Source organism: Lycorma delicatula, chromosome 12, assembly GCF_047948215.1.
Source record: "Lycorma delicatula isolate Av1 chromosome 12, ASM4794821v1, whole genome shotgun sequence".
In the NCBI taxonomy this organism is placed as follows: domain Eukaryota; kingdom Metazoa; phylum Arthropoda; class Insecta; order Hemiptera; family Fulgoridae; genus Lycorma; species Lycorma delicatula.
The window spans coordinates 5945763-5972207 of record NC_134466.1 but is presented as its reverse complement, the minus strand read 5'-3'; the positions used below and the strand labels follow the sequence as shown (position 1 = coordinate 5972207).

Below are 26445 nucleotides of genomic sequence, written 5' to 3'. Positions count from 1 at the left end.
TTCCATGTAGTGAGAAGCCTAGAACATGATAAACAACAAATATGTGTAGCCCATGCCCTTGTTTAGTCCCCGACTTTACACCCAAAATAAAGTTCGTAACACTTTTTTACTAATGGAGTAAAGGACCTTTGGGACTTTCACTTCACCACATACATGACAAAAATTGTTAGGATGATATAAACAAACTCTAGGCATTTTGTAACTAACGACTAATTAAAAGAAATAAAGTTGTAAATATATAATATACAATAATTCAGATACACAAAGCAGTAAAAATGATGTGTTTACTGGTTCACTACATTCTCACAACTGGCATCGTTCTGATGTATGTGTGCTACACTAGATCACGTTTGTACAAGTCTATACACATCTGAACCTGCTCAACAGTAGCAATGCTACCCTTTAAGTCAGCTCATTTGGTTCCATCATATTTACAATGCTGTAGAAGCTTTTACTTGACTATGAACAAAAAATGGATGAAAAATGTTTTAAAATATTTAAAAAAAATTAAAATAACAAGAAGACTGATGGAGAAATTTCAAATACATATTTGAAAACTATATAAAAAACTGCATTAAGTATACCTGTTTGTACTCGTGAGACAAAAATCATGTTGACCAGTGTAATTTCATAGCGAACACTGAAATTAAAGAAAATTCATTACATAGTGATGGTATTATAAATCGTCTTTACTCATAGACTTTCCATTAACCATCAGCACCAGGTCATCAATAATGACAGATGGTCATCCACTCTATGTCACATCATGTACGTTTGTACAGTACTCTTTAAATACCTACTGTAACCCATTTTCTCATCATTTCATAAGATACAGCCTTATTCCCGTACACTTCACTAATCTGTTGATGAATTTCAGCCACTTTTGTACCTCTTGCATTTAAGAAATGAATTAAGCATATATTTCACAATTGACAGCAGTCTATAGTCATAGGCATTTTTATTATCCACATGAAACTGTAAACAAAGATTAACAATCATGTAATGGCGTCTGTAGCGAGCCAGTAGATGTAGTTGGTTACTCAGTGTACAAATGGGAAGTGGCAACAGCCATGCTGCAGCAGACTTACTTCAAAACTGTATCTAATTTAAAAACACACTTCAATTATATATATATATATATATATATATATATATATATACTTACATTGTATCTACCACTGTATCAAATAGAATAATTGAGAACAGTTATGTGTTATATCTGTTCTCGAAAAGATCTACCATTCTTCTCTATTTATCTATCTACCTGGAATATGATAGATTTATCTATCTACCAGTTCAAAATTTTGAACTGGTAGATCTGATATAATAACCAAATGATTTAATATAAAATACCACTCATTATTTTACTATGTTAGATATAAGAAGTTTAATTTTTATTGACACAAGTATATACATACTAACAAAATTTATTTTTTACTTTTAATTTTATATATATATATATATATATATATATATATATATATATATATATATGTTTTATTGCAGTTATGCAGGTTTTGTCATTTTATCTTGAAAAGTTCAAAATGTATAATTATGTTGCAACATTGATTTGTGTAACTCTGTTTATATGTCTCAATTACTACTGTTTCATTATTTAATATTCAAATGAATGAATTCACCTGTGCTTGAAAATACAAGATAATATTTTGTATTTTTTATTAACGATTTATATGTTTTCAGCACTAATCCAGTGATTAAATAATATAAATTTTAAAAATAATGTATATCATGAATGTTTAAACTAATCGATATGAATAAAGAGCTACGCAAAATTATTATTGAAATAAACTGGAAAATAAAATTACATTTCAAAAATGATTTACAAAAAAGGTTTTACTTAAAATCTAAACCTAAATGGATTGCCATTTCAATTGTTAAACAACCATCAATAGTAGACAATGAGGAAAAAATATATAAGAAAATAAATGAAAAAAGAAGAAATTATAATAATAGTATTAATAATAAATATCTACTGATAAATATAAATAGCCGATCTCCATGGCGGAGTGGTAGCATCTTGGCCTTTCAGCCAGGGGGGTGGTTCCAGGTTCAACTCCTGGTCAGACGTGGCATTTTTCATACACTATAAAATTCCATTTCTATATTTCCGTGTAAAAATTCCCTTACTGTATTTCCATGTACAAGCTTCTTTTTGGAAGCTTCTATAGTAAATTAATTTACCAAGCTTAAAAAAAAACCAGTATTTATAAAACATTATTACATAATTTGTATACTTTCTAATATATAGTTTTTTAATGTCTACTGATGATGGTCGTTTGATAATTGAATTGGGTTTCTAGTTTAGAATTTTCTGTAAAACTTTTGTGAACAATCTTTTATCATTTTTTCTTTCCCACTGTACTTGAAAATGAAATAAGAGCAATTAAAAAAGAAGAATGACAAAAAATTATATTTATAGATTTAAAAATAAACAGAAGTTAATGAATTCACTTGCAATCTATAAGAGGGATATTTTATTTAAATTAGCAGAAAAAATTGAAATTTAAAGATTACTCTAGTTACAATATTTCTAAAAAATATCATTAATTGTAGTTCAATTACATAAAAAGTATTACATATAACAGGGGCTTCTTATATATCAGTTTGTTTTTAAATTCATGACATTTGATTTTAAAAATTCACAGTTATTTAACATAGATTCACCTTAAGGGAGTAATCTAAGGGTGAAAAAACTTTTCTCAGTTGATGAATTTTATTTTATTACTCTGTCGATTTACTTATTGTTATTTATAATCGATGAAATGTAAATCCTATGTTTAAGTTATTTAAAAAAGTTAGATTTATGTATTTATTTTTCCAGATTGCACTTTTGCATAGTATAAGTGCTGTATATGATCAATTGACTTCAGTGCTACCACTTGTTGAAGTAGCTAAACTTGCCGCTGCCATGTTAGAAAGTTTGCCTACGAGGGATCCACCTCCTCAGCTTACTCAAGCAAAATTAACAGCGATATGCAATCTTGTCTCAGGAAAATTGTTTAAAGATGATGGTAAATGATAAACATTTATACTCATAATAGTAAAAAAAAAAATCAATTTGTGTATAAAATAGTATTTTTTGTTCTGATAATGCATTTATAAAAATATGTTAATAATTTTCTATTATTTGTCCTTTGACTGGGGTAATGATCCATTTATCTATATTCTCTGTTAGTCCAAATGCTATTATGCTATTGTTCTCTGCTAGTCAAAATGTCTATTACATACTCTGCTCACTCAGTTATATGCTTCATGCATTCTAATAATTTGTATTCTACTTTCTTTTTTTTTTAGAATCACGTAGTCTGCTATTAGAAACATGTTGTAAACATCTTCGAATGCATTTAGCTCACAGAGATGAATTGAGGTTATGTACAGAAATATTAAGTGAAGTGCTCTCCTTTATATTTAAACAACAAAGATTATCTGGAAAGGTATGATATTTTGATATTTGTTATTGCTTGAATGATTTTTTTTTACACTGGCAATACAAAGTTGAGTTTGTATATATATATTTATTTATTTATTATAAGTAGATTTTAGGTAAAAACTAATTTTTAAAAATCATAAATAAAGAAGAGACATTTATTAGAGGCAAATGAAATCAGTTTATATTATATAAAGTTTAAATGAAATCAACTTGTATAATATAAAGTGAACTACTGTAATCCAGGAAGAAATCCAGTCAAAATTACAAAAAAAATATTTTTAATGAAAATTGTTTCAAGTTTTATTTATTTTATTTTATATACCAAATTAAAATTGTTTACAGAAATAAAAATTTATGAAGAATTTGTTTAAAAAAAAAAATAAATTTACCAATGTTGGGATTTGCAAAACAATGTGCTAGACTGTGCTAAACAAGACTATGCTGCTTGATAAGTTTATATCCTAATATAACATAAAATCAGTTACAGTAACTCAACAGATCAAAAAATGTTACTAACAGCAATGAATAGTTATACATTATTTATTCATTATGAAACAAAATATTTATGTGTATATATATATATATATATATAAAGAAATAATAAATTCATAAAAAGTACATATAAAACAAATTCTTTTGCTTACTGGATATTTGACCCTTTATTAAGCTACTTGAAAGTTGTGGAACCCTTATTATTTATCTGCTTGAAATTTGATATTTGTATATTCTTTCTGTGGGTAAAGTTTGTTTCCATTGCGAGCATGATGTCATACTATGATATAATTTTATTTTTAGCAAGACTGTGCAATAAGAATTAAATTATGCTGTCATTATCCACAATCAGTCTTCTCTGTATACAATACAAAATACAAAATTTGCAAAATTAATTAATTTTATAATTATGTAATACAAAATTTATAAAACAAAAAGTATGTAATACAAATAAAGTAACCAACTTAATTAAGCCCTACGAGCCTATTTTAGTCAAAATTTGTAATGGTTACAAATTCTTTTCCTTCATGAAGTCATTTTTAATAAAATTGATTCAGAGATTTAAATCACAAAATCTACCCCACTAGATTTTTTAAATTAAAATCCATCTTAAGTGTGTTAACTAAAAGTTTTGGCCAAAAACGGCTTTAATTTTTTGTCTTATTGTGTTTATTTTTTTGTTAACTGCATCTTGAAAGAGTAATATAGAAAGCAATTTATTTTTCAAGAGGTTTCAGACAACTGGTAAATATTTAAAGTTATGTAGTAGCAATCATTACTAAGATTTTAATTTTGTAATTTGTTTGTTTAGTAAAATAAGTTCATTCTTTAAGTTTCATTGAAACAGATTATGTCATCTCATTCAGCTGAAAATATTGTAATGGTTCATGTAAGTGCTCCTCTAAATCCAAGAAGATTAATTCCAGCTGTTTCACGCTACTAGACATTGGCAGGACCGTTACTTGGTGAATTTTAAAGAAAGATTTTGCTTTATACATTTAGTTGATCGGGGGATTGAAGCCAGTGAACCAATTGCAGGATCATACCTTGTTGATCAAGTACTTGAAAATAAAGAAATTTACAATTATTTTGGAAGAAAATAATTTTCATTAAACCTTTAGACTAGGTGCCGATATATCGTCGTCGAAGTATTCTGCTAAAAACCCCATGGCAATGATCCATGGCGACCATTAACTGCAACAAAAATACCAGGCAATGATGTATCATTGCCGAGGTATTTCTGCTCTGATACTGATTGTTTTTATATTTTTGTGAATATAGTACATGTTCTTTATATTCCATGTTATTCTTAATATATTGGTAGATTTGTATTTTAGACAACCTACTGTCACTGAAATTCATAATACAATTGTTGAATTAAATTGTCACAACACACAAGTGAATTTCTACTGGATCCCTAGTCATGTGGAATCCTGGGTAACAAACATGAGGATTCCGCTGCTAAAGATGCACATAGCCAACCATTTTTACTACTATTTTATTAATTCCATTAAACATGTTCTTCAAAGAAGGTGGCAAGGTGACTAGACTGCTACAGTGGATAATAAAGTCCCAACACATCAAAAATATGGTGTTTCCATGAGACTTTCATGAAGAAAAATTTGAAGAGAGGAACTGGTCCTGTGCTGATTACAATTAGAATATACCAGAGATATGCGTGGGTACCTAATGTCAGCAGAAAGTGCACCACTGTGCATACGATGCGACTGTTGCTTGACTGTGCACCACATCCTTGTGGACTGCTTATGTTATGCAGCCTTACATCACAACTTCAAATTACCGAGAGACATTTGTTACATCGTAGGAAATAAGAACGTACTAAACCTAGAAGTTGTTACTTCTAAGAAAAATCAATATACTTCATAATATTTAATGTTAAGCAACCATAAATTTTGATTTTATTTTGTTATTCACATTGTGTATTTTATCATAATGGTTACATTTCTTTTATGATTTTAGTTTTAATCCTATTATTATCTTAGTTTTAACCTTATTTAATTAATATTTTAATATCTTAGAAGGGACTTTTTTGTTATTTGTTTGATCTGGGTGATAACATGAAAATGTTTTTCGCAAAAAAAAAAAAAAAAAAAAAATGAAAAAAGCAGCAAATTTATTATGTTAGTACATTATATTGTAAGTAATAATTGTATTTTTTATAGGTAAATAATTGTCTTCATCATGATTTAGAAATAATTTGTCTAAATACACTGGATATGCTGATACAAACTGTTTTAATTATAATTGATCGGCCAACACCAGTACTGGTAAGTTTGAATTGTATTTATCTTTGATAAAATTTAATTGTTTTCATTTTATTAACACTGGTTATTAAAATCCATTCTAAAGTATAGAACAAGCAAGAAATTGATAATAAGTGGGAAATAATTAAAGAAAACTTAAATCTAAAATTTCCAAAGTTTTGGGGTGGTAAAATTTTTATTTATTTTGGCTGTGAGCTGGCAAAGGTTGGAAAAATTTTTAAAGGACAGGTAAATAGTACTGCATGCAAGAAATTTTTATTAGAGTGTGGGGAATATTATTATGAAGCTTTACATTAGTTATTCTTTATGGTAACTTTGATATATGATTTTGATAAGGCTTGAATCAAAAAAAGATAGTATGAAAAAAGTATATTACAAGATATGTAAATGAGATTTCTTAGAAGCATGATAAGGACGGCAAAGAATCATGTGAGAGAATGTTTGAATAAGTACGCTCGTGAATGCAGAAAGTATATTGAACAGAGTAGGGTGAGTAAAACTTAGATGATTTGAACATATTAATAGAATAACAGAAAAAAAAATACCATTGTAAACATTAAACTGGGAGGTAAATGAAAATGGAAGAGTTGGTGGTTCTTTATGTAATTTGAGCTGGGAAATAGGATAAGATAGGTCCTAAAACTGTAACTCCAGTAGTTTTTAAGATATTAAACCCTAAACATAAAATTCAATGTCAAAAAACAAGTCTTTTTTTAAGTTTGTAGTACAGTAGCTTTGTTAAATGATTAATAAACGTGTAAGATTTAGTAATAAAACTTGTTTAGAATTTAATTTTGAGAAAATTAATGTAAATACAGCCAATAAAAAGTAAGTAAAAACTTCTAAAAACTGGTTTTTTATTGAAGCAAGGTAGGTGAAAAATAGACAGAAAATTGTATTATTATTTCTGTACCTAATAAATATTATTCTTAATATAGCAAAACACGAAAATAAAATACATGAAATGATAAATGGTAACAAATAACCAACCTCAGTTACAGTAATTGTTCGTAATCTCCTCCTTCACAATGTATACAGCATTCTGCCCGATGTAAAATATTTCCAGTATTAGAAGCGCTGAAATCCAGGTGAAATATTTCACTAGGTGTAACTTGAAAACAATCGTTTCCAGACCTGTGTTTATATGAACACTTTCATTGCTTTCACCAGTAGAACATGTCCTGAAAGTTTATCCGTTTCTTCGTAGGATACTCTGTATATGAGAGGTTTCTGACATGTAATACACAGTCGCTTGAAACTCAAAAATGGAAAGAGATAGTCAGAGAACCAAATATGTTATAAAAGTCCATTTTATTTACTTGAATTTATTTTCCATATAGTTATTTAAAGCTGCACATTTCTCCCAACAGTGAACCAGTTTTATCAGTCCAACAATGAAGAATAGCGGCGGTCTTTCCTTCATCCACAACCTCACTGCATCTTTCAGTTTAAAATCCATGGTGAAATGAGTATCCTTTACATCCCTTTGTAATTTTCGAAAGAAGTGAAAATCTCAGGGTGCCAAATCTGGCGAATGTGAATGTGTGGAATAGGTTCAAATTTCAACTTCTCCACGGTTGCACATGATGTGTATGGCATGGTTATCATGTCGCAGAATTATTAACATTGAGTATAAAATATTTTTTCTTAAATTTTAACACTTTTTTTTAAATATACCTCACAGAAAGGCGGGATAAGTGCCTAATTATGACCAGGGATAATGTTGGAAAGTAGCATTAGTTTCACTATCATTGAAAGTATTATAATTTTTTGCAGTCGTGTAATTACTGAACAGTCTCGTTTATGCAGAAATTTACGACTGTTAGTGATTTTTTTTTACAATTTATTTTCTTTTTTCTTTTTAATTATCACATTTCCTTAGTAATCCTAAATGGTGGTGATTTATGCTAAGTAGATCACTCAAAATAATGAATGATTTAATTGATTGTCTTTTTTTTACAGGGCAGTCTTGTATCTTGCCTGATAGGTCAATTACAGCTTTTAGATGAAGGTCATTATCATAGACTATGGGAAGAATTACACGATAGAAAACCACTAAAAGATTTCTTATTAAGAGCATTTCTGGTGTTACACGACCTTGTTAAGCAGCAAGATGTCTTTCCACCAGATTGGTTTGTAATGAAAATGGCTACAAATGGTGTTTTATTAAATGCACTCAAAGAGCTAGCACAACCGCTTATCTTTTGTTTCTTGGAATCAAGGTGTCATTTTGATAATCAGGTAAGCTTATTAATATGTTATTTAACTTCTGGAGTATAAAAATAAATAAAATTCCATTCCCTCAATGCATTATATAAAATTTGTGTTTAAAAAGATTTTTTTTAATATATTAACTGTTATGAAACCTTACTCTGGGTCTTGTTATTTGAAGATATGGGTTATGAGACGCTTTTGATGTCTCAGTGTAATAGCAATTTCCAACTGTAAGGGTGTATATTGTATCTTAGTTTTATGAACAAAAAATCACATTGTAGCAAATTACGATAACTTCAACAGTATATTTAGCTTCTCTGTGCATTGTCTCATTCAAAAGTTATTGAGCTAGTTCTCAAAAATAGTAAATTTTGCATTATTATTATTATTATAAAATAACAGTCGATATTTAAAAAATAAATTTAATTTCTAGAATAATTTTGTTATTTTTGTTGCCAAATAAGTTAAGATTTAGTGTTGGAGCTGTGCTATGTATATGTGCTGGACTGTGTGGTTTTCTAAATCACTATTAGTTCAAAATAATTATTGATAAAAAAAACCATTCTTTTAAATATTTTTAAAAACTGCTACTTTCATTAGAAATATTTTATTTTTTTCATGTGAAAGTTCCTTTTGAATTATATTATTACAAAGTGATGATGAAATAAAAACTTATTCTTTGGTATCTATCCAATTTTAGGGTCATTTGCTTGGTGAGATGTCAATCTTTTCAAATCTGATTGATCTTTCAATGTTTTCCTCCTTTGTAGATTTGCATGGAGCACCAAGGTGTAAAACTAAATGTTAAATGTGCATTACATTGTCATTTCCATATAGCTCTTTCAACAAATGTACAAATTCTATTTTCAATTTTTTTTGTTCAAACAAAAAATTGTAAATTGTTTTGATCAATTTTTATACGTTCTATGATTTTGGCATATAAATTTACGTACATTCACTTTGAGATTTTGATAGACTATGAAATGTTTAATTAGACAGTTTTGTTTTTAGTTTGACTTCTCGTTTAATTAAACAATTTTTTATCTGGAATTTAAAAAGCCATTAAAACTTCTCGACTTGAAGGCAATTGTACTTTTATGAGGAACTAAAGCTTTCTTTTCACTTGCTAACTACTCGTACAGTTAATAATTATACTCATATATCGATCAAGATGGAATGGTGTTTATTATAAAAATTTCATATCCTCTTTTCAAATCATTATCTTTCCCTTTACATTTTAAACCCTCCCTTGCATTTTGCTGTTATCCCTAATTATTGCAGAGAAGGGAATTTTTATTTAATATAATTTTAACAATTCTTAGACCAATATTATAATCTATTATAATTTATAATGAAATGTTTTTTCATTCATAGGTGTGGAGCAATTATTTTAATCTTGCAGTTGCTTTTCTTACTCAGCCATCACTTCAGCTTGAAAAATTTAGTGAAGTTAAGAGAGAGAAAGTAATTGCTAAATATGGTGATATGAGGGTGCTAATGGGATTTCAGATACTCTCTGTTTGGTCAAAACTCGGTAAGAATTTTTTCAGTTTTTAATTTTGTTTTCTTTAATCGTAATAAAATTGTTTTTAATCGATACATTAAATTTTTTAACTATTTATTTTAGGTGAACATAAAATAAATTTTATTCCGTCCATGGTTGGTCCGTTTTTGGAAGTAACATTAGTTCCTGAGCCAGAGTTACGTAAAGCTACATTACATATATTTTTTGATATGATGGATTGTGAACAACGTGTATTTGGAAATTTTAAACAGGTAATTATTTCCTTCTTTTTCTATTATCTGTTTTTAATTTTATTCATTTTATTGAAGCGTAATGTTAATATATATGTGTTATAATAATGCCAGGTATGTTCAAAAAGTTGTGACAAAATTGTTTCTTTTTTCAAAAACCACTTAATGTAAAAGTTATAAAGTGCGTTTCCTTCAAAGCAGTTTCTTTTGGCAGCTAGACGACACTTTTGTTAATAACTTTACAGTTGTTGAGAACATTCCTTGGAATCCGTTTTGAGATATCCTTCTTAGCTGTTTCATCATTTTGGCGATCATGTTATCAGTGTTCTTGTATAATTTTTTTGATGCTTAAAGTGAGGAAACGTGTAAAAATCAGCTGGTCCCAAGTCAGGAGAGTATGTAACCCCAAAGTTGTTACATTGTGTTATACCAGCTACTCTGACAAGCATTTCTTTGAAACAAAGAATCCAATCCTTTGTTTCTAAGTTTTCAGGATGCTTCCGTCTTACTGCATCCTACAAATGACAAAGGATATTGACATATTTTTCCTTGTTCACTGTCTGCTCTTTGTGATTAAATTCATAGTGAATTCAAACCTGTGAATAAAAAAAATCTCTACAAAACATTTCCTTTGCTTCTACTCAAACAAAATTTCTGTGATTGGGGAGATAATTTTGACTTTAACCTTGATGAAAATCATTTTATCTATGAATCATATTAAAAATACCATGTCTCATTTCCTGTTACCTTTTTCAATAAACTTTGATCTGACCACCTATAGTGATGAAGTCTCCTGTCAGTGTTATTTGCGTTTCTTTCTAATCTCTTGACAATATTTTTGAACAATATGTCAGCAAATGCGGTGTGTGTTCAGATCATTATGCAGAATTCTGTGGCAGCTTCCAATTGATATCCCGACTATTGACACTGTTTCTTGACAATCTTTTCTATCACTTTGAACAAGCTTTTTTAACATTTTCTTCATTTTTTGAGGTTGACAGACTGTTATTTTCAACACTAACGTTACCATTACTAAATTGCTTATACAAATTGTAAATCATTGTTTCTGAAATTGCTTACTTTCCATACATTTCTACAAGCAACTCTGACAGTGATTTGTTAAGCCAAATGTAAACTTTGATGGGTACTGTCAATTACTGACATTTTCACAGAGATGTACACAATATGAAACAAATAGCTTTAGTATTGTTTGTGAAACTCAGAAACACATGTTGCACCTACATTGTGCATTGTGACATCATAAGCCCTGCCAACATAAAAACAAAAAATGTCTTTATTACGATTGGTATTTTAAACTGTATGAGGCAATCTGGCAAGTTTTTGAACATATCTTTTATAACATGTATTATACTGTGGATAGATTTACTTCTGAGTATCGTTTTTTATCGACATGTTTGTATTAATTCTATTACTTTAAAACAAATGGAATTTTCTGCCTTAATCTTCCAACTGAATACAGTACCTTTAATCCATACCTTTATACATGAATAGAGTAGTTAATCTGACTTTTACTATATTTGGGAAATGTGTCCATGATTGCATTATGTGAAATGAGTTGCCTAATTTACCAGCATGTTTTACAGTATTAAATGTATGGTTTTTTCAACTCTATCTTTGGCAAATGAATAACTCGCTGACTAGAAAAAGCAATTTTTTACGGTTAATGTGTTATTTCAAAAAATGATAAATTTTTCTATGCTTTTATATTATCATTTCCATATGTCAAATTAATTATCAAGGTCATCTGGAAAGTGGCACCCATTTTATGATATTAACTGAGATAGATTTTTGATAAACATTTTTTGTTAACTGAATTAACTACAAGCTATTTTTTCTATAGTCTCTTTTTATATATTTAAGCACTAACCATATTGTCTGACAAGTTTTTGTTCTTCTGTATAATATTCATCTACTGCAGTTCATTAACTTAAGTAGTCATTGTTTTCTTTGAGTTTTCATCATTCACAAAACACTTTTCTTAAAATCTTTTAGTTTGATTAATAGATAATGATCTCTAGGGGCCAGGTTTAGGGCTGTGCCATTGATGAACTAAAATTTTACATTTAAATTTTATGAGTAACTATTTTGTTTTTTAAGAGGTAAGAGGCATTGGGGATCATGGAAGAGCAAATTGCTGCTAGGCAGCAGACTTCTCCTGGAAGTTTTAAAGGCCCACCAAAATTTTGTTAATGTTTTGCAATGTATATCAGTATTTACTATGATTGTACAGTGTATAAAGGCAACAAGGAGTGGACCTTCTTAATCCCAGAAGACAGTAATCATTACCTTTCAAATATAGACAGCCTGCTTAAATTTTTGTGGTTTGAGTGATAAACAAGGGTGAAACCATTCTGTAGTCTGATTTTTACTCTGTGGTGTAACATATGAAACTCAGCTTTTCCCTGTTGTATGTATTAGGAGTCTGTCCCTGTCTTTTGCGTAACAATTAAAACTGGAAACATAGCACCTGTATGATTCTTTTATTCATCAGTAAGCCTGTAAGAAATTTCTTTCGTAAAAAAGTGTTATACAATTTTATACACTGTACACAGATTATTTTATCTTGTTACATGAACTTACCAGTTGTTTTAATTTTTTAAAATAACTTTTTGTGATTGAAATAAATGTCACTTGGAAAAAATTATTTCTTAACAGAAAACTGCTGGTCCAAAACATGTAATTTAGTGAGGATTTTGAGAAAAGAATAATTATTAAGCAGATAATGGGACATATTTATAGGATTTTCGTGTGCATTTTTTATTGTTATAGATGTTTTATGTTAAAAAAAAAAAAAATAAATAAGGGAACTTACTTTTAGTTTTTGATTGACTTTAAAAAACTCCAACCCAGCTGTATGTCTGTCTTTTTCAATCCTTAAGATGAGTGTCATATTTATCAATATCATTGATTTTTTTCAGTTTATTTGGTCTAAGGGTTACTCTAGTTAAAGTTGTTGAAAAATCTATGTTAAAAAAATAAAAATAAAGTAGATTTAAAAATCTATTTGAAGATCTGTTTTTATTTTATGTGAATGCACTTGTAAATTTAATGTAAAGATTAACATATATTCCTGCTTTGCATAGAACCTCGTAGACTTTGAGTAGAAAGCTTCTTTACAAGGTTTTCTTTATTTTTATCAAAGCACATTTCTTACAAGTGTTTTTTTTTCATACTCTGCTTTTTACAGGGCTACATTATTTTATAGAAATATAAAGGAAAATAAAAAATAAAAAAATAAAATTAAGCAAACATAAAAAAGTAATCTAATTAAAAAAAAACAAAAAAAAACATGTTAAAAAGTAAAAAATAATGTGTTTTCTATTCTGAACATTTTTACGTTTTAAAATTAGCACTAGGAGTAGTAGATTATTGATTTTTAACCTGTGCCTAAAAAAAAAAATCAAATATTTAACCTCTTTAATGCTAAGTATTCAATTTTTTTTTTCCTTTAGCACTGGGTAATCTTTGTTTAGTTTATGCCTAGAGTGCTAGCATAGTTTTTGCTAATTTGCTATGTTTTCGAAAAAAATCATAACTAAATTATTTTTTAACCAAAATTCATGATTTTTTAAAAAAAATTGTTGCTAATTATTTTTTAATTTGAAGCTTCTAAAAATAAGATCCTATAAATAATTAGATAAAAAAATAATAAAATTTAATCTTGCTTACAAATGTTTTGTTGGTTTTAACCAGTTTGATACATTTTATGAGGTGTTAAAAAAATACTAAGCCAAAGATGAGTTACACTGCTTGAAAGACACTACATTTTTTGCATGTGCGCATACACATACACACACATGCACATACACATATATATACACACACACACTATTTTAAAGTTTATAGCTCAATAATTTAAAAATTCACACCCATTTTTCAGAAGCAAGGCATTAAGAGTTTTTTGGCATAATGTTTCTTAATGTCTTGTTATAAGAAATGATACTTAACAGTTAAAGAGTAGGGCTATCATCATTTAATAACTTAAAGTAAAAATTATAAATAACTTTTAATTTAGCAGTAATGAACCGGATAACATTTAGTGTATATCAGAATCAGAACTTGATGAGTGTCACTATTCCACATAAAATCACTTTTATCTGATGCAAACGACGCTCCAGATCATTTCATTTTTACTGTTTATATGGAAAATACCAAAAACTTTAAAAGAAACTTGGACAGACAATAGTACACAAACAACTAACTTTGAAATAACAGTGACAACGAACACACATGTGCGTAAATATAAAATCTGTCTTTTTCATACTGTATTGATATTTCGATACATTCATGTATATCGCTGGAAAGACCATTTTCTACTGAAATATGTAATTACCAAAGATATGTAAAACTTATGATTTCTCTCTCTTAGAATTGATTTTTTTAAACGTCCTGAAAATTGGACGCTATCACTATGCATAGTGTGCCGATATCCAATTTTCAGGACACCAGCACTTAAAGTAAAGAAAAATAATATCCGATTTTCAGGATGTTAGTATCGTAAGGGCTAAAGTAAAAGTAAAATTTGTTCAATTCATTATAATTTTTTTTTGAAAATCTCAGTGAACAATGAAACCGAATTAACTAGATTAAGAGAAAAAAATATTGGCAATAATCTAAGGCTACCCTTGATTTTTTTACTTTTGTTATAAAGTAAGTTATTAGCTCTAAACTCAGCAAAAATATAAATAAACATCTATTGCAGTTTCAATTTTTCTACAAATATTTATTTATTGTTATTAATATTCTAATTGTATGTTGTTTCAGGTTGAATCTGAGTTGATCGATAAGCTTGATATTTTAATAAGTGAAAATAAAGGAGATGACGAGTATAGGCAGTTGTTTAACACGATGTGAGTATTTATTGTTTGGTTTTGTATTAAAAAATATTCATAAAAATACTGATAATTAATAATAAAAATGTATGGGATTGCAACCAGTCTTTATAAAATAATAGCAGTCAAAATTAAATATTATTTTAATTTTATAGAATGGTTTATTCAAACTTAAATAAAAGAATTCTTCAGCGAATTGTAAACAGTTACATTTTTCAATGTTTAATAATAATAACGGTAGTAACACGGTAGAAATGTATTTTATTATTTGTAATTTTCTTTCAATAAAAAGACTAGGTATTTCATTAAAAATTTTGTTTGCAATATATTTTGTACTCTTACTATAATGAATTTTTAAGAATATGTATATCACCAGAATTTTTTCATTTGAATTCAAGTTGTTCCATCAAATTCTGATATTTAGATTCTTTTGTACTTTTTTTTTTGAATCCATCGTTGAACTTTTTTCCTTTCATATTATGACAGATTTCAGAGGTGGTTTCCATCATTAAGTAAAAAAATGACTTTAGTTATTCATTGTTAAGCTGTTTAGACACAGTCAACATTAAACTTGTTGTTAAAAAGGTGATGAATTTTTTTTTATTAAAATAAATTGTATGTTTAATGTAGATTATTGTGAACTGAGAGCTTTGATAAATGAAAAATTATATGTTTGCTTTGTTATTTTTAGTTGCTGGTTTCAGCTGTATGCTTAAGAACTTTTCTTACTGTGTAGTAGTATAAATTAAAAAATTGGAAAAATCTTGATAATTTATCTGAATTTCAAATGATAAATTTTTGGTAACTATAGATTGTAGAATGAGAGATTTAAATAATTAGTTATACTACTTTTGCTGTAATTACATTAAATATATATATATATATATTTTACATCTGAAAATGTAAAAGAGAGGTGTCACTATTATGAAGGAATGACATGAATCAAACGGTCATAAAAATTACAGATTTGCTCCATTAAATTACTTGTATCATGCTGTTCAACCAATCAGTTAGTGCTGTTAACCTATTTTCATATAAACTTTCAGGAAATTTATTGTATAAATTTCTTGTTTACCTTATTTATAATGATTACTTTCCAAACATTAATTGAATATCTCATGTGATTTTGGATTGACTGCCAAAACTATAATAATTAGTTGTGATTGGCTGAAAAACAAGTTTGTTAATGTTCATGCATGATCTGTTAATGGTAGTCAGAAAAGGATTTTATGGTCAGCTTATCGCTTACCTGTGAAATGGTTCCTATCTATTTTTGCTGCCCGATGTGTTATAATTTCACAGCAATTCCTTATGCACAGTAGAATATTATGAACTCATTTTTAAATTAATGAGACTTGATATTTCAAAGATCTTTTTTATTGAAGATCAAAATTAAACTCTTTTTGGGGGAAATGTAACAAAATATGAGATCTTAATAGAATTTTTCATGCTGAATTCATGTGTGTAAATAGATTTTCTCTATCGACCATCATTTTTTTATGATGTAGGTAAACTTGAAAGAAATGTAAGAATTTACATGCATGCTGTTCAATTTGTCTAAAATGTGGTAGTTGTTTTCATTTTGTTTTTAGCATCTGGGATATCCCTCTTCAGTGTTCAAAAATAATATGCAAGTATTCTTGCACTCCACTGTCACTGGTATTGTTTTACACGAATGAGTTTTGTCGGTAGAAGGATTCCCTATGATTATACTAATGGCGCTGAGATTGTTCAGAAAGAAATCCAGGTGGTGAATCTAAGAAATGAAATTTTAGGGACATATACGCCACATGTTTGTGTGACAATAATTTGTCAACAGTGTTACAGTAAAAGGTTTTGCATAACACTTTTAAATGGTCTTCAAATTGATTTTTAAATTTGTGTTAACAGTTCTTTGAACTAACCATCTCTAATTAAGTTCTTTTTTGGGGACCCACAAAAATTCCATAATATTTCATTATGTTGTTTAATGTACTTCCTTCATTCATAATCATTATCATCCATTTACTTAATCTATAAAACCTTAAATTATAAAAAACAAACCATCTACCTGGTGATGAGCTGTAGTAGAAGGTTCTATATCTTAAATTATAGGGTCAATTTATTTAGGTTCTATAATAACGAGTGAGAAATTCCGAAGAAAATTTAGTGTTATTGATTCAAATAACATTAAATTCACTGCTGTTGTAAAATTTCACATAGACACTTGATGGAGGGATAATTTGAAGTTGAAGCTTGGATTTTCAGCAGCTTAATATTTTAATTGTAAAAAGATAGTCATCCATTACTATATACTGAGCGTGAAAAATTATATTCAAAATATTGTGTTATTTTAGATACTACTTAAATTTTTTATTCTTTTATTTTTTAAATTTTTTCAGTTTTTCCAGGTAAATGTTATTTATTTAATTTATGAAAAATCTATTATTGTTACTAATATACAGAGTGATTTGAAAAGGACTTCATGATTTTAAAAGCATACAAAATATTTATTGAGATAACTTACAGATTCAGTTGAGGTCTCAATTCATAGAAAAACACATTAAGTTTGTCACTTGACATTCACTTTGGTTCGAAATGGCTTCCATTTGTAATGTGACATACATCCCACCTGAAATCGATTTTATTCCAAACTGTAGCCAGCAAGTTGGAACTTCTGCAGCTGCGGTGTTAATTTGAAGCCTTAGTTCAACAATATCAGCAGGAAAAGGTGGTACGTAAACCTATTCTTCAATGAAACATCACAAGAAAAATCTAGCGGGGTTCAAATCTGGGGAGCAAGGTAGACGTGCAACTGGACGTTCATGACCGATCCACCGACTTGGGAATTGAGCATCAAGAAAATCTTGGCCTTCTAGGCGGTAGTGAGGGGATGCTTCAACTTGCTGATAGGGTTCATCTTAGTCATCATCATGTAATTGAAACATTTTTAAGCAAGTCCAGATAATTGATGCAATTTACGGTTGCTTCCTGGAAGAAGAATGGGCAGTACAGTCTTTATTTGCTTAGGGCACAAAAACATTGACCATAGGGCTCTCATGAATATGTTGCAAAGTTTCATGAGGGTTTTCGCTACATTTGCCAGTTTTGGGTGATCACCTTGCCACTGATGTGAAACGTTGACTCATCACTAAAAATTACATCGTCTAAAAATGTATCGTCTGTAATTCTATCCATCATTCCCACATAAAACTGAACCTGAGCAACTTTATCGACATCTGTAATGTGTTGAACCACGGTTAGTTTGAGTGGCTTCAAATACGATCATTTACATATTATACTCCAAACTGTCAGTCATTTGTGGAATGCCAGTCTCATGTGATGCATGTCAAGTTGATTTCTTCAAACTATGTGCAATGCTTTCTCTGAGTTGTTACACAACAGCTTCAGGAATGTGTGAGCATCCTGTGTGATTAGTATGTTCAACAGAATAACCTGTCTCGATGAAGGTTTGGTGCCAACAGTAAATTGTATGTCTTCTAGCAGGCTTCATACCATACTCTCTATGAAAATTATATTGAACTGCAGTTACTGACTGCAAATTATGAAACCAAAACACAGCGAGCATGTTTTACACCAGTAAAATGTATCGATTTTTAACAACACCGGTGGCTGAATTCAGTACTAATGAACTACATGACTCAAAACTTCATGAAATGAGACATCAACCGAATCTGTGTTATCTAAATCAATTTTTATATGCTTTTAAAGTTGTGAAGTCCTTGTTGAATCACGCAGTATCATTTTTTTTCTTATTGTCAGCTGAAAATTTTTAACATATATATATATATATATATATATATATATATATATATATATATATATATATATATATATATATACATTTTTTTCAATTCATTACAATTATATGTTTATTTTTGCTTTCTTTGGAATCATAGGGAACACCTCAGTGCTGTGTAAGTAATTCTTTTTTCAGTGATATCACTTTGTTTTTATTATTGCACTTTTATTTTTTGTAGTTTCAGTACTAGATTGGCTGTGTTGATTTTTTTTGTAGCTAGACTTATCTCTGATTTTAGGTTCTTTTAAATAATGTCTATTGCAAAGTAATTTCTAATAAATTAAATGGAGATTGCTATACACACACACAAATACCAATAAATTGAGCACAATTATTGTGCAATTTAACTCTGCTGAAGATTTATCTTTTAATGTGATAAAAAATCATTGTATTCAGGGAAGTTACATTTATTTTCATACAATTAACACCTTAAAATGCTCACTAAACCGCTTCCATATTTGAAGGGAAAAGAATCTTTAAGGGTAACAAAACTCTCCTGAAAAATTGGAAACTTTTCAATTAAAAACTGCGTCAGCTTTTTATAAAAAATGTTGCATAATCATAGAAATAACCAGATGCCATTGTCACATGGTTATTTCTTCACAAGTTTTTTAACCCTTAAAAAATTGTGTCTAGTTATTTCTTCATGAGCAAGCTGGTCCTTTGTATTTGGAAAAAAAAAAAAAAATGCATATCCACAACTCCTTATTCTCCCCCATCTTAATCACTGCTGTCTTGTCCTTATAGATTATACATCCTTAGTATAGATTACTTATAGCTGCGGCTAAATATGTCACAATCGGTTCCACATTCCATTTTTTACATTAATTTCGCTTAGTTCTTTAATGAAATTTTAAAGCGTCCAATATGTTAAATTTAGAGTTCAAAATAAGCACGATTACAGAACTACTAGTAAATTTGATTTCAAAGAAAGCATATAAATATTATATTGTAGTAGGACTATACGTGCAGCAGTGCCAGATGGTTCAGTTTCATAAAAGTACTTTGAATTTTTATATTAGCTTTTTTTTAGTTTTTACATCCTAAAAATTCAGAATATTTTAATTAAGAAAGGGTATTGGTTCAAAACATTTTGATCTAACCAAGATTTTATGGTTTCATGTGCACTTAAAAATTAACAATATTTGGATAAAATTTTATTGAAACTGTATAAAAAGGATAGCTTAGTAATAATTTGCAAAATTAAATATGTTTATTCCTATCCATTTTTGCTCGGTAGATGTTTATTAAAAAAAACTGCTAACATAGCAGTTCCCTTTCTATAGCAGTAATAATTATACCGTCTGTTGAGTAAAAGTAAGAAAAGTTACTTTTCCATTACGTTTTACCAATATTTTTAGTTTGTATATTTTTCTTGTAATTTTTTTGTAGAAAGATGTAGTAATCTTTTTTTGTTTGTTATCAAGATCTAAACATTGCACATTGTTCTGTGTTCATCATACACATATATATGATCTTACCTAAATTCTCATTATCTTCTGCCTCATCTTTCTTTCACTTGTATGTTTAATACAGTTTTAGTCTTTCATTCATACATTTTACAAAATTAATTATGATTTTTGTAGTATTTAGAATTGAGAAACTGAATAGTGTGTAAGTTGTACCTGTATTATTTGTTTTTATACACATTTTTTGTTGTAGTTACTAAAAATCTAATTTTAATTTTTAATTTTGTCTGTAGTCGAATTAGTTTTTTTGTTTAAATAAATGTTGTGAATATTTTAGTAATTCTTTTTTAATAAAAAGTTTGTGTCTTTAATATGATTGTAAAAATATCTTTACATGACAATTATTTTTGCCGTTGTTTGTTAACATTTTCTTTAGCATGTCTTTTATTTAATTTTTTATATTTTTCGATTCATTTAGATTTTATTGTTTCGATACATAAAATATTGTATTTTTAACCATTTTAGTATAATATCTTTTACATAGGCTACTTATAAATTAACCTCCAATCAAGCGTTACAGAAAAACCGGTTTCCATAGCAAAATAGCATGTTTACAGTAGACATCATTTAAGCTTAAGTACCATCACGCACTGGAATAGCACGTGGTGAAATATGAAAATGAGTGTTTTGATCCCTCCAGTTGCAATATTTGTAGTGTTAGTTGTTTTTTACAAGCAGAAGGAACATCTGCAGCCGAGGTCCACTGTCAGCCGTGCTTAGTTTACAGCAATAGTGTAATAAGTAATGGTTCACCAATAAAATGGTGAGAGAATGGTGCAAGAAATTCAGGGAATGGCAAAATACTGTGCGTAATGAAGAAGGAGAAGGGTGAAACTCCTTTGTGAGAAATTAACTTACTGAAAAAATTGAATATGCCATTGGTGATATGGCTGTGTTGTCGTTATTGAAATAAGTAAAGATTTTCCTCAGAATATAAGGTCTACTCTTTATGGAATTGTTGTAGACAGATTGAGTTTTTGTAAATACTGTGCAAGATGTTTACTAAATTACAGATGTCCATAATAAAAAAATGGGAATGGATTTACTTTTCTTCAACAATACCAGAATAAAGGAAATGAATTTCCTGTCAATATTGTGACTTGTGGCAAAACATGGATTTGATTCACCAATATTGAGACAAAAAACAGTTCAAAAGTGTATACACTTGTCGAATAAGCTCAAAAAATTCAAACAAACAAATTTGAACAAACTCCTGTGGCTACCCTCCTGTATTTTGACACCATAAACAAATTGTTTTGGTACAATTTATGAAGGTGAGTTGGACAATAACTGCAGACATTTATTGTGAAACATTCATATAGCTTAGGAGAGCGATAGAGAATAAATGACAAGGGATACTAACCAACAGAATCTTTTTTTGCATGATATTACACAGCTTCACTTTACCACTAGCTTTAAGAGTGTACTGTACAAGTTTAAATGGCAGATTTTTGACCATCCTTCTTACAACTAGATTTGGCATCATCTGATTTTTTCATCTATTCACAAAATTGAAGAATTGGCTGGTTACTAAACACTTCCAAAGCAATGATGAACTCATACTTTAGCATTGCTATTCTTTGGAGTGGGAATAGACTTTTTTGGTGTCACAATATGACAAGAAATAGGGATTATATCAAGAAATAAAACATAAGTATGCATTTAATTTTTAATACTCAACCAGAGGTCAATTTACATATAAACGCCTTCATATATTTGTATCTGTATGGTAATTTCCAGATTTTTGGTCTGGTGGAAGTTTACAATGAATTATGGAAAATAACTGGTTAGGTTTTTTTTTGTAAATTTTCAAAATGATTTTATTCCTTCTGTCTGTAAAGTTTTTATCTTATATTTGTAACAGAAAAATTGCAGAGAGAAAATACAAAAAGTGTAACATTTATGTATATTTTAAAATTATTATTTATAATGCCAGTTATAGTTTATATTAGCTATATGCTAATAAAATCAAGTCGGCTATTGAGAATGAGTATACTTTAATACTGCATAATTCTCTTTACTTCATTTCTATTTACTGCATTAATTCTAATACTTAATCTTTGATGGGAGACAGTCAAAATAGTTCTGAATCGGTGCTCAAAACTGTATTATTCTTCTTTCTAAATTATAAGATTGAAAAAACCTAAAAACTAAGTCTTTATCTGGCAATTACAAAAACTATAATTTTTTTTTGTAATTACAAAAAATTAAAAATGACAAAATCTTTTATAATTACTTGCAGCTAATCTCCTTGGTGGAGTGATAGCATCTCAGCCTTTCATCCGGAGGTCCCCGCTTTGAATACTGTCAGGCATGGTATTTTCATACCCTATAAATTCCATTTCCATGTTCCATGCATAAGCTTCATGCTTATGTGGTGATATCAAAAAAATAATAAATAAAATAATAATTATAAATATTTGTTCTTTAAAAATATTTATGATTTAAAAATAAACTTTTGAGCAAGTTACGGATATTGAAATGTAGCAAGGAATTCACAGGTTCAACTAATATGAGATAAAAAAATTGGTAGGCTCTACTACATGAAAATTAAGTAAAATACTGAGTCCTTCAAATTCCCTCAACCTATCTTGATTAACAGATCATCTTTTTCAACACCCATCCCTTTTCATTATTTTTGTTCCTATCTTCTTCATTATCAGTTCTGTGGATGTAATTACGACCCTACTAGGTTCTCCATACTAAGGAACTGAAGATCTGAAGCATCTCTGGTATCTAGTAAGGGAGATAACTGATAAATTTAAGAAAAATAAAATAAGTTAATTAGCTTGTTTATTTTATAAAAATTTGATTTAGTTACACTGATAAACATAATTTTTGTTTCCTTACATGCGATACATTATTTTAATCTGTTTTTTTTAATGCTGAAAACGAATATGAACTCAGAATATTTTTATCACCCACCATTTTTGAAAAATTTTTTAATTTTAATTAAAGGATTTTTTTCATTTTTCAATGTATAGTTAGCATTTTAAGCTCCTATATTGTAATTTGTAAGCTCATTTTTTATCGTTAACAATTTGTAAGCTATAAATAAACAATACTAGACAAGGAATTAAATCATATCAGTCACATATCTAACAGTGAAGAGTAAGCCTTCATGGACAAGATTAATCATGTCTGTGCAGGTCAAACCATGTAGCTCAAAACACAGCTGTATTGTTTGTATTAAGCACTGGATTTAGGAATGAATTAATTTTGTTCAGTCTAATTGTTGTCTTAAGTTTGTTAACAGTGCAGTGTCATAATGCCTTGAAATTGTATTAATGTGGATGCCTTCTGTTATGTATGTGGTGAGTTTACCGTAAAATTAAATAGAAAAAATATTATACATGTAATTAAAAAAGCATATCATTTGTACTTTCAATGTAAAATTGGTGATCAGGATAAGACGTGGGCTCCTGATATAGTATGCACTAATTGTTTTGTTATTTAAGAGGATAGCTGAAAGGGATAAGGGAGGCTTTGCCATTTGGTGTACCTACGGTTTGGCATGAACCAAAGGATCATGAAACCGATTGTTACTTTTGTTTAATTTAAAAAAAAATCTAAATATACTGTAAAATATCCTTCATCGTAATTTGCAATCAGGCCTGTACCTCACACTGACATTATTCCAGTTCCTGAGCCACCTCTGAATGTATGTTTCAAAAGCAGCGATGAAGAATCAGGCAGTACTGAAGAAAACAACAATGACTTTGATTTTGAATTATCTTCCAGTAAGCCACATGTTATATCACAAGGTGAATTAAATGACTTGGTTAGGGATTTAAATTTATCAAAAAATTAAGCTGAACTGTTAGGATCAAGACTGCAAGGTTAGAATTTATTTTTAAAAAAATATATAAAAATTTCTCTCTTTCGAAGCCGACAAAAAGAAGTTTCTCAGTTCTTTATTGATAAAATAATTTAATTATTCTTTATTGATAAAATAACATAAGCTCATCAATATTTGTGCAATAAAGCACAAATATTGATGAGCTTATGTTGCACTTACGACAAATTCATAAACCTGAGGAGGTGCCTTTTCATAGATTCGTCCATAGTTTAAAACTCGTTCTGCTACACAACAGTAACAAATATCCTTCGACACTGATCGCTTATGGTATTAATTTGAAAGAGACATACGATGTGATGAAAGACGTTCTTCAAAAAATAAATTATAAAAAATATAGCTGGAACATACATCGTGATTTGAAAGTTATAGCCATTTTGTTAGGCTTGCAGTTAGGCTATACTAAGTACATATGTTTTCTTTGCGAATGGGACAGCTGAGCTAGGGATAAACATTATGTTACCAAAGAGAGGAAGAAACGAGACAACGTAGCTCCAAATGGGAAAAAGATTCATGAGCCCTTAGTTGAACCCAAAAAAAAATTTTTACCCCCTTTCCATATCAAAGTAGGACTAATAAAAATTTTGTAAAAGCAATGAAGAAGGATAGTCCTGGATTTTTGTACATCAAGCAGAAATTTATGAATGTAAGTGAAGGAAAAATCAAAGAAGGAATATTTGTTGGTCCTCAAATAAGAGAGTCAGTCAAAGATGATGTATTTAACTCGATGTTAAATAATGTAGAAAGTGCACTTTGGGCTTCATTTAAAGGTGTTTGCAAAAACTTTCTCAATAAACAAAAATCTGACAATTACCATGATATTGTTATCAACTTCTTAAAAATGCAGAGCTATGGGATGTAATATGTCTTTAAAAATACACTTCCTCCACTTGCATCTGGTTTTTTTCCTGGGCAGTGTCAGAGACGCAAGTGACGAACATGGTGAATGTTTCCACCAAGATATTTTGGTGATGAAAAGCAGTTATAAAGGGAAAAGGAATACTAACATGCTAGCTGATTACTGTTGGACATTAACTTGGGATGTGCCTGAGGCTGTTTATAAAGGCACAGCATCAGCGAAATCATTCTAACAAATGTATGGCATGCAAAATTATAAATTTTATAGATTTTAACTATATTTTCCCTTAATTTTTTTTGAAGTGTAATTTATTTAAAACTAAGGGTGATAGAAATTGTATTTACAGATCTGTAATGTATGCAAAAAAGCAATTCAAGAAATGGTATCACACTTAGAGAAACATTAAAAAAAATTTTTTGTCAGTGTTATCAGCAAATCAGAAATCTCGTAGTTAAAATAATGTTTGAATTTTTTTTACTCTGAAAATAAAACAAGATTCCCAGGTAGTAGCCAGAAAGTTAATCCTAACTATGAACCCGTTAAGATCTGATCTCTTTTTAGTTGTTTTTTTTTTGTCTTCAGTCATTTGACTGGTTTGATGCAGCTCTCCAAGATTCCCTATCTAGTGCTAGTCGTTTCATTTCAGTATACCCTCTAGATCCTACATCCCTAACAATTTGTTTTACATAATCCAAACGTGGCCTGCCTAGACAATTTTTTCCTTCTACCTGTCCTTCCAATATTAAAGCGACTATTCCAGGATGCCTTAGTACGTGGCCTATAAGTCTGTCTCTTCTTTTAACTATATTTTCCAAATGCTTCTTTCTTCATCTATTTGCCGCAATACCTCTTCATTTGTCACTTTATTTATTTAGTTGTTTAAGTATCATTAATTGGAGTACTCATTATCTAATTAACAAGTACTAAAAGAATGCAGGAAAATTGCACACAATGTTGCTTAATTTATTATATAACCTATAAGAACTGGTTCATCATTGATATTTTATACTTGTTTCAGAATCTCCAATTTCCAGGTTGATTTTCCCCTGAGGTATTATAAGTTTTCTAGAAACATCGGGTTGTAAACAGATTAAGTTTAGTATCTTCCCCGGACTTAAAATTCTATATATTAAGATATAACTTGAATTTTTTTATTTGTAGAAAAAATTATTTTGTTGCCAATAATTATTTTGTTCTGTTTAGGTTGCTTGATCGAGTACAAAGTGAAGATCCAGCGTGGAAAGAAAATGGTTCTGCATTTATAAGTTCTGTAACAAGATTATTAGAACGTTTATTAGATTATCGTAGTGTTATCCAAGGTGACGAAAATAGAGATAAACGAATGTCATGTACTGTTAATTTGTTGGTAATTATTGCTTTAATTCTTCTTCTTCTTATTATTATTGTTG

At 28.9% G+C, this 26445-nt stretch overlaps 1 protein-coding gene across 1 annotated transcript in view; it reads left to right on the top strand.

Annotated features, from left to right (window-relative positions):
- Positions 1–26445, top strand: part of spg (dedicator of cytokinesis spg) — a 288431-nt gene that overhangs the window by 223409 nt on the left and 38577 nt on the right. Inside the window, exons 21-28 of the mRNA XM_075380362.1 lie at positions 2843–3032; positions 3316–3455; positions 6127–6231; positions 8191–8469; positions 9817–9976; positions 10070–10218; positions 14983–15068; positions 26240–26402. Of these exons, the coding sequence (XP_075236477.1) occupies positions 2843–3032; positions 3316–3455; positions 6127–6231; positions 8191–8469; positions 9817–9976; positions 10070–10218; positions 14983–15068; positions 26240–26402 (1272 nt within the window). The remainder of the gene's footprint in view (positions 1–2842; positions 3033–3315; positions 3456–6126; positions 6232–8190; positions 8470–9816; positions 9977–10069; positions 10219–14982; positions 15069–26239; positions 26403–26445) is intronic.